Source organism: Pomacea canaliculata, linkage group LG4 (assembly GCF_003073045.1).
Source record: "Pomacea canaliculata isolate SZHN2017 linkage group LG4, ASM307304v1, whole genome shotgun sequence".
NCBI lineage: Eukaryota > Metazoa > Mollusca > Gastropoda > Architaenioglossa > Ampullariidae > Pomacea > Pomacea canaliculata.
Genome location: NC_037593.1, coordinates 22,272,361 through 22,287,345, shown reverse-complemented (window position 1 = coordinate 22,287,345; position 14,985 = coordinate 22,272,361). Strand labels below are relative to the sequence as shown.

At 40.4% G+C, this 14,985-nt stretch overlaps 1 protein-coding gene across 6 annotated transcripts; it reads left to right on the top strand.

Annotated features, from left to right (window-relative positions):
- The first annotated feature begins 269 nt into the window (after window positions 1–269).
- Window positions 270–14,035, top strand: LOC112563127 (sialin-like). Of its 6 annotated transcripts, none has more exons than XM_025236878.1 (11): window positions 270–363; window positions 3,467–3,562; window positions 3,872–4,074; window positions 4,416–4,646; window positions 6,200–6,380; window positions 7,118–7,245; window positions 8,672–8,821; window positions 9,869–10,001; window positions 10,269–10,427; window positions 10,873–10,958; window positions 13,448–14,035. In XM_025236878.1, exons 2-11 carry the CDS (start codon window positions 3,481–3,483, stop codon window positions 13,622–13,624), a joined length of 1,530 nt encoding a protein of 509 aa, XP_025092663.1. In that variant the 5' UTR covers window positions 270–363; window positions 3,467–3,480; the 3' UTR covers window positions 13,625–14,035. The 6 variants fall into 6 exon arrangements, with proteins under 6 accessions (XP_025092663.1, XP_025092667.1, XP_025092666.1 ...); XM_025236882.1 differs by having other exon boundaries at window positions 346–363; window positions 3,876–4,074; XM_025236881.1 differs by lacking the exon at window positions 270–363 and adding an exon at window positions 1,962–2,064.
- The last annotated feature ends 950 nt before the right edge of the window (window positions 14,036–14,985 follow it).

Here is a 14,985-nt window from a genome sequence, read left to right as displayed (position 1 = left end):
ATTCAACCAAAACACTATGTATATATAGGAAAAACATTTTAGAACCACGAACAGATATATTGATGCACGTTCTCCAAAGTCACGTTTGTCGTTGTCTGATTCTTTTCTGTGGGGGTCTGAACAGGTCATCCAGCCTCCTAAAAGAGTGGGGTCAACGGTTATACAAGTGAATTCATAACGTTATCACATGTAAGGGTTGCGTTCACCACAGTATCAAGTGGTATGTCGCTTATCAAGTGTAATTTTTGATAACATTATCGAAAGGTGCACATGACAGATCTCATTTTACTGACAGTAAAATGAGATAGGAAGGCAATGAAAAAATCTCTCTAACGAAAGTGGATGAAATCTTCGGTGTTTAAGGTGAGTTTAGTTTTACATTAGCTTTTTTAAAAACACGCTTTAAGTCTGTCACCTGTTCACAGAGCTACCATTCACTGCTTCTCTCCGCGTGCCCCTGTTTCCTCCTTAAGGGCGCAAAAAGGAAATTTTTACAATTTTTTCGTCTTTACCTATAGAATGCATTCAATAATGTTCGAATGGGAAACAAACGAATTTCATCTATATTATGCTTAGAAGTTGCTATCGAAATCATTTATATGTGAATTAACTTTTATAACTATTGAATGAATTCTATGTATAAATATATCTTTAATTTCTATTATTATAGGTATTAACGAATCGAATTGTATATGGAACGAGGCTTTGCAATTCATTTTAGTCGGGTGTCACCTGACATAGGGTTAGAAACGTCAGCAACCTGGTTGTTGACATTTCATTCACTGATTCGAATATTCATTCCTTTATTCGTCCCTTGACTGGTACCGATCGCTGGTAAAAATTCGTTTGGGCTCATAAGTTTATTTGTGCATGTGCAAGTCTGTGTGTGTAGCATGTGTGCAGACACTTTATAAATGTCATGAACTCCTCCATAAGAATGATGTGTGTGTATGTGTGTATGTGTATACAGTCAAATCTCCCTACTATGCCACCTACCGGGACCGAGCAAAAGTGGCATAGTAGCGAGAGTGGCATAGTAGAGAGGGTTCGTAAAACGGCTTTATTTGTTCAAGTTACCCGTCAGTCCAAAGCAGGGGGGCAATTAATTTTCCAAGGGCCGCATGAGAAATTGGGATGGTTTTAGAGGGCCGGACTAATATAGTTAACTCAGTTTTACCTAATACTGTATGTATAGTATATATATAATGGCGGGCGGCCGGTCAGAGACAGGAGGCCTTTGCCCAAGTCTGGTCCAAACTCTCAAGAATCGTCGGCTTCGCTAGCTGTCTCCTCTCATTCTCCCCCTCACCTCTTCATCCTCCACCCCTTCCAACCACATCCGCGCACCTGCATCCTGTCGCTAGTCGACCCCCTCACACCTTCCTCTTCACGTGGGTGTCACCCGGCCAGCGACCACCACCCCCCCCCCACATTGCCAGCCTCCACCCTCCTGTGTGCGTGCTAGGTTCCATCCACCTAACTGCGATGTCCTACACTACCATACAGTATAATAGTCGAGCACTGCGCGGAATTTCACAACTTGTGTCTTTTAACAGTCACAAAAAAAGTGGCATAGTAGCGAGAGTAGGGGTGGCATAGTAAATTTTTTTTACATTGAATTTATCGTCGGGACCTAGCAAAAGTGGCATAGTACCGAGAGTGGCATAGTAGAGGGGTTGCATAGTAGGGAGATTTGACTGTATGTGAAATATCAAGCAAAATATAGAAAAAGTATAAAAATAAAACTTGTATAAGCAGAAACGGGCCTTTAATTTTTACTTAGTTTTACTCAGTCAAAAATAAGAAAAGAAAGTAAATAGCAAAATAAGTATAAAAAAATGAAGAAGAAAATTAGATGCAGACACTAAAGCTTCTAATTTCAGCCCAATGTTACTCTTTAAAAATAATATTTTTAACCATTGGATGTGGTTTTGTTTAATAGATTTATCTTTTAGGAAAAAATGACATACAGCAAGGACGAGTGCTAATGTGAATCTCTAATACGTCAGGAAAGGTGACTGTATATATATTCTACAGGTCCTGATCACGACTCTACACGTCCAGGTGTGTCACAGTTCACTGCATTAATCAGGCGATGACGTAGAGCGTGCGTTTCCATGTCGCCACCCGTTCCCGTACCCGTCTAGCTCTGAATCTCAAACTATCTCATCCTCGATAAAGTGTCATGCTGGGTGACATGGCCGAACAAGCTTATGCCGGTGACTTTCGCAATGATGTATAACGGGCGTTGTCATGCAGTAGATAACTTATCAATGTTACACGTTACAACACACTACACAATCACTCTTTTGCATTCACACACCCTCCAACGGCTGAATGGGAAACAAAGAAATATACTGCTCAAAACAATGGGAAGGCCACCTTCATATTTTCTACATTTTTATTAATCGTGTTTGGATCAACAGTGAGGAATTCCTTCCAACTCTTGTGTGTATGTGTATGAATTTGTTGTTTGGGTGAACAGTCAACGTGAATTTAATGACAAGCCAGTTTGATCTCGTGAATCTCGTACAGCAGTTAGGCAAAACAGGTCATTGAACCAGAGAGGATCAAGAGAAACCACTCTGACTCGTGTCTGACCTCGGCCACACCCTGCGACTATCATTGTTCACGCGAAGTTGCTCAACTCTCCAACTAAAGGTTTTTGGTGTTCTCTTTTCCGAAAGATGAAGACATGTGAGTTAGCAGTATTTCCTTTCTCTGGTAGATTAATCAAGTCGCATCTATCGTTAGTTATACAGGCCGATTTCTGAGCACATGCCACCTGTACTCAGGCCAATGGTGGACACAGATGAAATTGTCATTCTTTTTCTCTGATGTCGCTTTTCGGAATTATGCAAACATGGGTTATGTCAGTCCAAGCTCAAATTCTTCTTGTTAAAATAATTTGTTTCAATGGGCAACCAAAGCTATGCGGATTCTGTGCAACTGTTAAAAAATGATCAGAGACAAAATAACGAGGAGTAATCTTAATAACAATGAATCCAAGGAGGAGATGCGTCGTCAAACGACGGTTCGATGCTGCCAGACAAAGAGTAGGATTGCAGAGTAAAGATGGTGCGAATGTGCGAATGTCCGACCGACGGCGCGAGTGTTGGACTCGCATGTGCGCGTCTGTGACGATGTTTAGTACCCGAGCGCGTAACTGAAACCGTTGCTTATCTGTACAGCCTCGTCCCTTTACTGTACATAACTAGCTTGAAGCAGTATAACAGCGAGAGATAAGAGTCTTGAAGAAAGACTGCACAACAATGCAAACATTTGTAGTCTTTTTTCGTCCAATACATAGCGCAATATTGTTTTAGCGACAGACTACCAGCAAGAGTAGAAATACTTTGTATTCCATGGTTTTGTAACATGAAATTTTACCTTGCACTTAATTGTTATTAACACTAGTCATAAAAATGTGGCATGAAATTAAAATATATCTTTTCAATGAACACAGGTTGGTGAAGGATAATGTGCGGAAAACGCGTCTCTGCTTCAAGTGGCGATGCATTAATACTTCCTAAGGATGACGAGAACACTAAAGATGTCCTACGTAAGTAAGCTCTCTCTCTCCAGTCGTTGTAAACTATTGCGAGCCAGAAGAACAGTCTACTTCAACACAGACGACCATATGTGTGGAAGGAAGCACACAAAGTCATCACGAGCTTTGAAAAAATGTTGACTCAGCCATCCTTCTCTTAACGCGATCTTGAAATGTGATAATCATATGTTCTCAATATATTATTGTTATCAATGATCTTCGTGTATACATGGGGGGATGGGGCAGGATAAGGGAGGGTGTTTGCCTAGGATAGTCAACAAGTTTAAATATAACGTGAAGAACATGAATGTTGTCTATCAGACAGGCGACCTACTTTTGGAACACGTCACGCGCTGGTCACGTGGGCGTTTCTTGGGTTTGCGGTCATGTACATCTTGCGTGTAAACATGACGATCACTCTGGTAGCCATGACAACCAATAGCTCTGGAATGAATCTTAACCTCCCCAATTCGTCGGATTGCATCTATGCATCTACAGCTGAGTCATCAAACAGAAATTACACGGTAGGAGAATGTTTTTAACTTTATCAGCTTTGATTTCTAGTAAATCGTCGATAAAACGATGTTTTCTTGAAAGTCCGTTGTAGACGGCTTGATAACTCAAACATCCTGATGCTCCTTTGTGGGTGACAGGAAGTACTGTTATTGTCAGAGTAATGAATTAATAAATAAGCGCTGTTAATCAAATGAAAATAAATCATCTAGTTGAATTGCCTATTGCAAGGTAAAAGATTTAATTTATGCTATTTTACTTTTAAAACGCATTTGATTTCTCAAAATCAGTAGTTATTTGTGCTAGCAGAAATCGTTTATAAAAAAATTGAGATGTTAATCTGTGCATGCAGGCAGAATTCGACTGGAGCAACACTGTTCAAGGTTTTGTACTTTCTGCCTTCTACTACGGCTACTTTGCATCACAAATTCCAGCCAGCTTTTTGGTGCGTTGCTTTGGCGGCAGGACAGTCTTAGGAATTTCGCTGATGATCTGTTCTGCTCTCTCGCTGCTGACTCCTGAAGCAGCTCGATTTAGTGTGTGGGCACTAATCTGTGTGCGGGCCTTGCAAGGATGTTCACAGGTACGCAGAAACGAACACGGAAACAGTGCATGTAAGCTATGCACGTAACGCCAATTAATCAAAGTGATCAGTATTAATGTACTCCTCAAAATAAAAATTCATTGCCAACTATCAAGATCGTAGAAGCCTAATACGTGATTAAACTATTTATTAGCTTTATTTGGATTCAATGATTTATTGATACAGTATTAAACTCCATCAAAGGAGGTCTCAAGTTTTGGAGGAAAAACGTAGGAGAGTTGTATGTGGAGCTGGCTTTCACAACCATCACGACACAGTACAACGATGTACTCATATGCTTGCTGAGCACTGTTTTATTGCCATTGCCTCTTCTTTCAATGATCAGCAAGACATCTCCATTACACCTCCATTATTTATGGGTAGGCTGTAGGCATTCAACTAAATGCTTTAGGAGATCGCTCCGAATCTTTTGTAAGGAACACAAAACGAAAGAATTCATATGCAGGCCTACACATTCTACGAGAACATATTGAACTGTTCAATTGCAACCTGAAGGAAGGAAAGGAACCAGAGATTGATAACGTCTCAGTGGAGTTGCTCAAAGGTGGCAGGGAAGCGACAATCAAGGCACTCACTAACCCTGTATCGGAAAATATAGGAAACCATGCAATGGCCTTAAGAATGAACACAGTCGCTGGTCATACCTCTCCCAAAGAAGGGCAAAAACAGTAAGTATTTAATACTGATAGCAAGTAGCAGTTACCAACCGTCTAAAACCAGCTTGCCGTCAGCATGAGCCCATTTTTTTTTTTTTAAGGCCTTCACCTCTTCTGGGGCATAGCAAGGATAGCAAGGATTTGTTTTACGGGGTGCGGGTGCTGGCCCCACGCCCAACCCTCCTCCTTTTTCAGCCGGGCTTGGGACCGTCCTTGGCGGAGGGCAGCCAGCCCTGTAAACAGATGCCACGTGCAGAGAAAGAACAGCATACCCGAGACGAGAAATGAACTCAGGGCAGCCAACCTTCACTGTATTGGTGACAGGCGCTAACAGCGCTAACCGTTGCCCCACCGGGCCGCCTTGCATGAGCCCATACAGGATATAAAGTAAAGGTGAACACAGCCGGACTGCCCACTGGGAGACCTGTTCAAGGTGGCTCAAGATGAGCCTCGATGGCGCGCCTTTGGCACTGGCGGGTCTCATCGCATTCCATAGTAAGAGCACGCTGGCTTGCTCCGAGCCCGGCGGGTACCAGTTAAGAGAGAGGTGGTGGTGGTGATGATTATGATTATGAATGACTTCTTTCTGTTTGTTCAATATAGTTTATGTGCTTGCATGTTATTCTTTCACTCATCGCTTTATATTTGTATATCTCGATAAGGGCAATAGTCTGCAGTCCCGCTCCTGCTTTAACCATTGAAGAGTGTGTACTGCGCAATCACTGAATAATTGACGAAATATCTTCTTTCTATAGTTTCAAATCTTTTTGTAGCACTCTATTTCTCAAACTTTCAAATCGTGCAGTCAATGAAATGGTGAAATGAAGCAAGTACCTAATGTTTCTGTATAAATGATGTATAATTTGTTTCTGGCAGGGACTTGTATTTCCATCCATGCAGCTCCTACTGTCCAAATGGGCGCCATCTGCAGAGCGGAGCCAAATGGTGGCCTTTACGTATTCAGGCTGTCAGGCAGGCACAGTGGTTGGCATTCTGGTGGCTGGAATCCTTTGTAGCACAAACAGTCTGGGCTGGCCTAGTGTATTCTACATTTTCGGTATGCGTTATAGTTGCTTAATTACAACCCAATCGACTGTTCAGATTAGCTATTTTGTATTTAATATTGTAACTTGTAACGATGTTCTACCTTTTCATGTCAAACGCAAAAATTGTCCCGGGCATCTAGGTACGTAGGTGTCTGTTACGGTGTAACCCTTACCCTCCACCGCGTTAGCAAAATCTTGCAGGGGAACATTACAAACAATAATCACACGTCAGTGGATCACAATTCCCACAACACGGCTCATGAGCCCCTGCCTCAGCTCTTCCATAAGACTTAACGTGTAAGTTAAAGTACAACAATAAAAATTGATCAACCATACAATTGGTACAAATACATACTACAACAAACAGGCTCATCTCAAAGGGGTCCCAGTCCTATCCGGACTATACGTTAGAACTACCAACCACCCACTTCTACATACACCAACTTTGCTCTAGCAGTTGATACTGCTGCTCTCGCACTGCAAATCTTTCCCCGAGAAGCTACTTTATTCGTTCAAAACAGATTTTATCCATTTTATGTCATTGTTAGTTCATAAACATTGAAGACAGTATTAATAAGGTAGCCTTGTAGTGTGCTAGATTATTTTAAAATTCATATCATATGAATGGTCTTCTTTCTGACATATTTGTTCAGTGATGTTTTGTGAAAAATTTAATGTTTTTGTAATGTAGCTTACCTTTGTAATATGAAAATTGTAAAACGAGTGCAAATGAGTATCTGCTGGATAGGCGGGGCAGGAATCTTATGGGCACTTGGATGGCTGTTGTTTGCACATGAGACACCCGCACACCATCCTCGTATCACAGACAGTGAACGTTACTTCATCGAGTCAACTGTTGGAAGACATCCATACCAAGTCAGTCTCACTGCTTATCTATCCAGTGTAACATCTGTTTTCTATTGTCTAGTATATCCTTGTATATCCTCTTCCCTTTTACAATTAAAAAATATTTTCACCCAATAAACTGTAAAGAATTATTAAGTACTAGGAGAGATAAATGAAACTACAAGTAATTGAAGAGTATTTTATACATGATCTCCATTTTGTTTGATGCTTTTACTCGTACTGAATCTGATTGCTTCTTAATCGTCATGACTTCCAACTGAATATTTTTATTCTCTTTTCAAGTTTTTTGTCATTTACGTCGCCACAGACACATCCACAATACATTCCTGCAGAGCATAAACACAACTATCATTGTATTAGTGAACTTGTCGATGATAATGTTATAGAAGACACCCGAATTCTATCTTCTTTCTTGGAAATCCATGTCACCTTATTAGCCACGAGTGCTGGGGTCGGTCGCTGCCTTGCTACGTTACTGCAATGACGCTCATTCAGTTGTCAGTGTACCACGTGACCATGACCTCCAGTAAGCGGTCCGGTGGCGCAACGGTTAGCGCTGTTAGCGCCTGTCACCAATACAGTGAAGGTTGGCTGCCCTGAGTTCCTTTCTCGTCTCGGGCACGCTGATCTTTCTCTGCACGTGGCATCTGTGTACAGGGCTGGCTGCTTGCCGTAATATAGCCTTAGCTGCTAACACGGCGTAAAACACCAATTCCCCCCCCCCGTGACCTCCAGTGGTCTGACATCCTACATTACACTATGCAACCTACACTTGCTGCGTCATATCTACATAGTAGTATTACTAGAGTAATATTGTAGTTACATATTACTTTAGTGATATTATACTTCCATATTATTATAGTAGTATTATAGCTCTGTATTACTATAGTCAGTTCTTTATTACTATAGCAATATTGCAGATCGAAACTGAAATAGATAAAAGTAACTGTACCAATCCAAACAGGTAATTTAATGCTAGAACTCATTTGAATCACTAAATGTTACAGTCCTAGAGTCAGTCGGGAACGGACTCGGCAGTCTAGGCCGTGGTGGTTCCCCTCAGTAATGTTTGGCTAGCCATCTAGGAGGTCTCTCGATGTAGCGGTCGGTCTGGAAATAGGTTTGTCACTTTTTGGACAGGTCCTGTTGCTGGGGAGTTCACTTCCTCCTTATTTCACGTCCACTCTCAGCTAGGCAACCACGGTCAGTGTCGAAGTGTAGGGATAAATGACAGCTTCCTTCAAAACGTTTCTGAACTTTGACCTTTTTCTCCTCCAATAGTATGTGTGAGTGCGTGCGTGCGTACGTTCATCATCATCATCATCATCATCATCATCATCATCATCATCATCATCATCAGCAGCAGCAGCAGCAGCAGCAGCCAGCGATATTTTGTAAATAATGCAATAAAAAATACTCTGAACTGCATCGACAGGAGCTTCAGACGCCGTGGCGCGCTATTCTGACATCACCTGCACTCTATGCCATCATGGGCGCACATTTTGCCAATGACTGGGGCTGCTTTGCTCTGATGACGTGTCTTCCAAAATTCATGAAGGAGGTTCTCAACTTTGATATTAATGAGGTACTATTATTTAAAAGCAATGTCTTTGATTAAACAAGTAAAAAAATTATATGTACTTCTGGAAATTGTCACAACTCAGCCTAGGGATGTTTTGGTTATGTAACATACAGAAATGCCTAGGTGCATATGTAGCATTTTATATCTTACAAATCCGGCTCTGCATTTTGTTCCTACCTGCTCTGTTCTAGTGAACAGACGGACGAAATAACGCAGTATTAGACACTCTTTGCAACGTAGTGAATAATAATAATACATATAACGACGTAAGGATGATATACACAGCAAACAACAGAAGAGAATCAACCAAGGAACATAAAGAAGAAAGGTAAGAATAAATGAAAAGTGTAACACATCGGGCACGGGTTTTATCGCATTTGCTTTTAACACGCCAATCATCTTCTCTTAAATTTTCTATATCTGTTTTTTTTTTCACTTAAACGGTTTTCAAGGAACGAAAATTTATCACTTGGTGTTGCACAGGCTGTAGGAAATACTTCATGAGCAATCAAAAGATGTTGATGTTTGCATTTCTAGTGGTATTCGGGGTGAAAGTTATGGCACATCTTGTGATTTCGTTGTTTCGAGGACCAGTGCTATTTTCAAGGAAAAAACAGAAGCACTAACAAAAATAATGTAGCATGGAGTTTGTGATGAATCGTAATCTGTTGATACCTTGTTGCAAGCACACCTAGTCATAACAACAAGAAACGTACACAACGACAGTCCGCAAGATGCAGGAAAACAGCACGCTCACCTTTAATCAAACGATTTTTACACTGAAATAATCAGTCTACTTTCCCCTGTCTGGACGTATAATTCTCATATATTACTAGATAGAAAGCAGAATTAAGTAGTGTGAAATAACATTATAGTATAACAGGGACGCTCCTGGGCAGCGGGACTGGTCCCTAAGATCACCACCACCTCAGTTGCTAGCGCATATATGCCCCTTAAGAAAAGGAATTTTCAATTTAAGGTTTAAAAACTAAATTTGATCATTTTCTGAAATAATAAAAAAAGTCCAGCTAAATTCATTTTTACTTGCAGAACGGGATTTTGTCATCACTTCCTTACTTGGTTATGTGGATTGTTAATTTTGTTGCTGGTCCTCTGGCTGACCACCTCCGTAAGCCTAACCGACTTTCCACGGCTGTTGTGCGGAAACTAATGGTGTCCGTGGGTGAGTAAAACTGACACACATGCGACCTACTTATCTTATCAAAATATTTAACCCTCAAGTAAATGTTTAGTAGGCAGCGCTTTGATATCAGACATGGAAATACAGTTTTGTAAGTATTCAGCCATCAGAACTCTCCGTCTCACACCACTTTCCTATGTTCTATGGGATCTTACCCAAAATCTCAGCTGAAGGACCTGTAACAAAGGGTCACGTGACTTGCTATATTTGACAACTTTAATTCTTAAACTCCATTTAAAATTCCAACAGGATTGTTTGGACCAGCAGTAGCATTGTTAGTAACAACTTATCTGCCTGGTTGTCAGAGGACCCTGACAGTCTCATTACTAACACTGGCCATGGGGTTCTCCGGTTTTACCATTGCTGGTCATAGCGTAAATCATTTGGACATCGCTCCTGCCTTTGCTGGTAAGTCTGCGTAGTATACCCATGTGATTCCATTAATAGTCAAGATAGAGTTGACACTTCTTTGCAGTAAAAGATATTTGTGACATCAATACGTTCGCTATATTCATTTAGACGATCATGATGGGACTGCACCTAGAACTAGTTTTAACAAGCGAAGCGATCTGTTCGTAGCTGATAGCAAAGGACTAAGTAATGGTAGTCCCATGACCTCACACGACCTTAGGTGCATATTAATGACTTCACTTATCTTAGGGCTTGCCTTTTATGTGTTGTGCTCCTCTTTCCCTTCCCCAATCCTTTAAAGACAGATTCAGGTACCAATTCACAACTACATCAACTGGTTAAAAAGCTTTTGAGTATGGACACCTTCACTCCAACCACTAGGTTCCCCGCGTGCAGTAAGAGACAGCACTCGATTCTAATAATTGCTTTTTGTTTTCTGCAGCTGTTCTTTTCGCGCTCACGAATACAGTTGGCACCATTTCCGGTCTTATTGGTCCAGCACTCGTAGGAGTTCTAACAGAAAAACACGTGAGATATTTTCCTTACGTTTTTCTTCTAAAACTTTTTGCTTATGAGTACATCCTATTGTAATACCAAAAAACCGAGCATATCATACAGGGGAGAGAATATGCACATATTTAATGTTTCGTTTATTATTACTTATAGTACTTTTAATATTATATGTATATAACGTGCTCTAACTATGCTCTCTTCATAAAATTAATTGAGTACATTACTGATTAATCAACCAAACCATTTCAATTTCCTCTCTGTCGTTCTTCTATTCTTTTCCCTCTTGACTTAGGATGCTGCTGATTTTTCGAGGTTTAGGACCTTGCACGGCACATGAGCTAGAATGGTTTTCAGAGGATCCCTTGGCAAGCTAATGCCAAGATGATAAAATTATAGCTCTCTTTAGTATTTCTGTAGTTCAGATTTTAATCTGATCAAATAACTCTATTCTCTTTGTGAGACAGAGACTCCTACGTGGGAAAAGATCAAATCCATTGTTTAAAAACTAAATTGTGAAAGTCTGCGGCCATAGAAACACCTAATTAATGAAGATTTTTCATCAAGTTCAGTAGCATCGCAGAGTTCGCCACTTAAGTTTGACCAGACACTTCCAGCTCTTGTCTAGGGCGAACCATGTGTGGATCTGCTCTATAACAGATTTAGAACATGAAGCAGCTCGGTAATAAGGTCTTTAGTAGCAGAATTGTAGCAGAAGCACACATGTAACATCAGAACAACACATTCCATTCCACATCTCGATAGAATAATTCACTACAGACCTGGCTATCCCTCAAATTCCAACCCAAAATATTTATTCTCAATAGCACTGAACCCATTATCAGTAAAAACATTTTCTCAACTAATGTTGCTACTGTCGAATATTTTCAATTTATTCTCAGACATAATACGACATATACCTGCAAACTACATCTTAAATGTATCTTTTGAAGTGTAGTCAAGTTGCAAAGCAGGAGCCCATCAGTGGAGGTTGTCGTCGAGCACTCGACTGTTGGTTGGTTTCGTCGATGACATTACTGCCAGTCACTGCTTGCCCACAGAACACTGTCTTATGAATTAAATAGCGTATTGTCCTTACATCAAATCCTGTCACTGAACAAAAATGGGAGAAGGTGGGACTCTTTACCTGTGCAGGTGAGAGAGAGATTTTCCAGCTAGGCCTTTCGGGGTAGTCGAGGGAAAGCGGGCAGGCGGATTAGTCAATTGACAATAATTCCAACTATTGACAACTATGGTATAAGGAATAATACTTATGGTCATAATTCATATATTTTACTTCACGACATGTAGTGGCTGTTACTTGATGGATTTCTCTATGAATGCTGCTGTCTCATTGAGAAGCTGTTACTTGCCTATCCTGAACTACCTTTTCCCAAGTACATGTAATGGTACACATGTAGCGGGCCATACAAGGGAGTGATTTAATAATAATTATACGTTCATTTCTATGGTGCCTTTTTCCACCATTAATGACTGACTCAAAGCGGCTCAAAGCGCTTTACTAAAAGAAAAACACAAACATAATAAGCATAGATGCTGGTCTCAAAACCAGCTTGTAGCATCACTGCATATTTGTTTCCTTCACCTATCACAGTCTATAGCTGATAGGCCCAGGCAACATTGTCAAACTGCATGATGACCACTTCTGATGATGATGAATCATTGATGTTAAGAATGGTGGGCACCTTGTTTTCTGCCACTGGTGGGAAGGTGATATCTGTACAGTCTACAGTAACTGTTCTTTTCTTACACAAGCTATTGAAGGCTAAGGTATTGAAAAAGTGTAACTGAATTAAAAATAATAATAAATGGAAAATTAATAAAGCTCATACGCACACTCCTAAGGAGTATGTTCTTAGTGCTTAAAAACAAGCACGAAACATGGACAGCATATGAGGGACAGGAAAACAAACAAATAACAAATAAAGAATAAACAACAGTACTCCACTGGGGGTGAAAAGGAATAAGAAGAAAAAGGTGGCAGATAAAGAAGGACACAGAGAGAGAGAGAGAGAGTTCCATTGTTTCGCTTCACACTAACTAAAAATCCTGTGGCCATATGTTTCTGGTGCCAGCAAAGAAATTAAAACACAGTAGGGACAGTTTTTACTGGATACCAGAACGGATGGGAAGCCAGTGTAGAAAAGGTTTCCTAGCTCTAAGCACCAGACGAGCATTAGAGTTCTGTACTTTCTGGAGTTTGTGAAGAAGGTATACAGGGCAGCCAGCACGCAAGGAGTTGTAGTAATCAAGCATGTAATGAACAAATGCACAGACAAGAGTGTTGGTAGCGAACGTAAAATATGTCCAGAAAAACATCCTCTATACAAAATTATGTCATGTGTCCGCTGAGAATTTGGTTTGAAAACGCCACTTTACCAAATTTTTGTTTGTCGTACCAAATATTAGTTTTTGACTACATTCTTTGATTGAAAACTGCAGTTACTGCATTATAAAACAGATCATTGCTAAATTTTCATCTCCAGGAAACACGATCACAATGGAATATCTTCTTCATCGTTTCTGGGAGCATTTACAGTATCGGAGGACTTATCTTTGTGCTTCTAGCAAGAGGAGAATTACAGGACTGGGCAAAGATGAAGGACTTGGAAGCCAGTGTCAGTGTACTTCCATCTGAATATGGTAGCATACAGAAAGGATGAAAAGACTGCATGTGTAACAAAGATGTTAAATGCACACACAGATGTTCGGTTAATACGAAACAGGTGTTACTCCTTAGGGTATTTATTAAAAATAGAGGCCTGGTCGATTCGACTTTTGGTATTGGTAAGATGCTGTCTTACGTGGGACGATTTGTTCATGACGGGAGTTCATTCGACTCAGGAGGGAGGTCAATGTAGGCGAAGCGATATGGTCTTTCAGATGACCAGCCCTTCCCCCATACCACTCACTCGGACCATTGTTGTCTATTGACAGTTCATGTCAGTCTATTATGCTTCATTAACTATTTTTTCAGAAGACACGTGCCTACATAGGTAAACTTTTGTGACCGACTGTGCTTTCTTGCGTGTTTTGCAGAAATCTCCTTCAAAAATACAAATAGTGCATTTTGAGAGAGCCTCCTTGTCTTACACGGTACATGTGTTTTGATTGATTGCTCTTACTGAAGTTAGTTCTCCTAAAAATCTTCAATACAGCCTAACTTTGGCAGAATAAGCATCAACATAAGCAAAGCGACAAACAATTGTGATATGGTTTTTAAAAGCATTATTAACATTATTAGCATTATAAACACTACAATGTCATAAGTAGTTTTCGTTCTTACGACAGCTTTCTTCAAAGAGAGAGAGAAGGGAAAAAAGCAAAAACACTGAAAGAAAGATACGAATGATTTAAACCACTCCTGACCTGCTTAATGAAGATCGGATGTCGAATGTGATCTCATTTCTTTTTGGGCCACATCGCTATGATATTAACAGTTATGATATAAACAGTTCACCCTGATGCAGTAACAGTGAGACATACATTTTTGTCGATGGTAGTATATTATGTTCGATTATGTGCGCAAGACTGACTTCCCGACTATCACCATGTGGAAACGTATTTACTTTGCAGGTAGTCAATCACCTACATTCGCTTTCTTGCTCTGGGTGGTAGCAATTAATATCTTCCCGGGAGATAGAAGCTTGCGTAACTCAGTATTCTTGCTCTCTCTCTCTGCCCAGGACAGTTAATTTCACCTCCATTGTCCTTGGACCATTTTTTTATATATATTTTTTAGGCCCTTCGCCCCTCCTGGGGCATAGGCCATCGACTACAGTCTTAACTGTTATTGCTATTGTTATTTCAAACAGTCTTAACAGTTAAGACAGTCTTAACTGTTATTGCTATTGTTATTTCAAACAGTCTTAACTGTCTTAACTGTCTATTGTTATTTCAAACAGTCTTAACAGTTATTTCAAACAGTCTTAACAGTTAAGCAATAAAAATACAGTTAAGACTGTTGTCGATGTTTTGGTAGCAAGGATTTGTTTTACGGGGTGGGGGTGCTGGCCCCACGCCC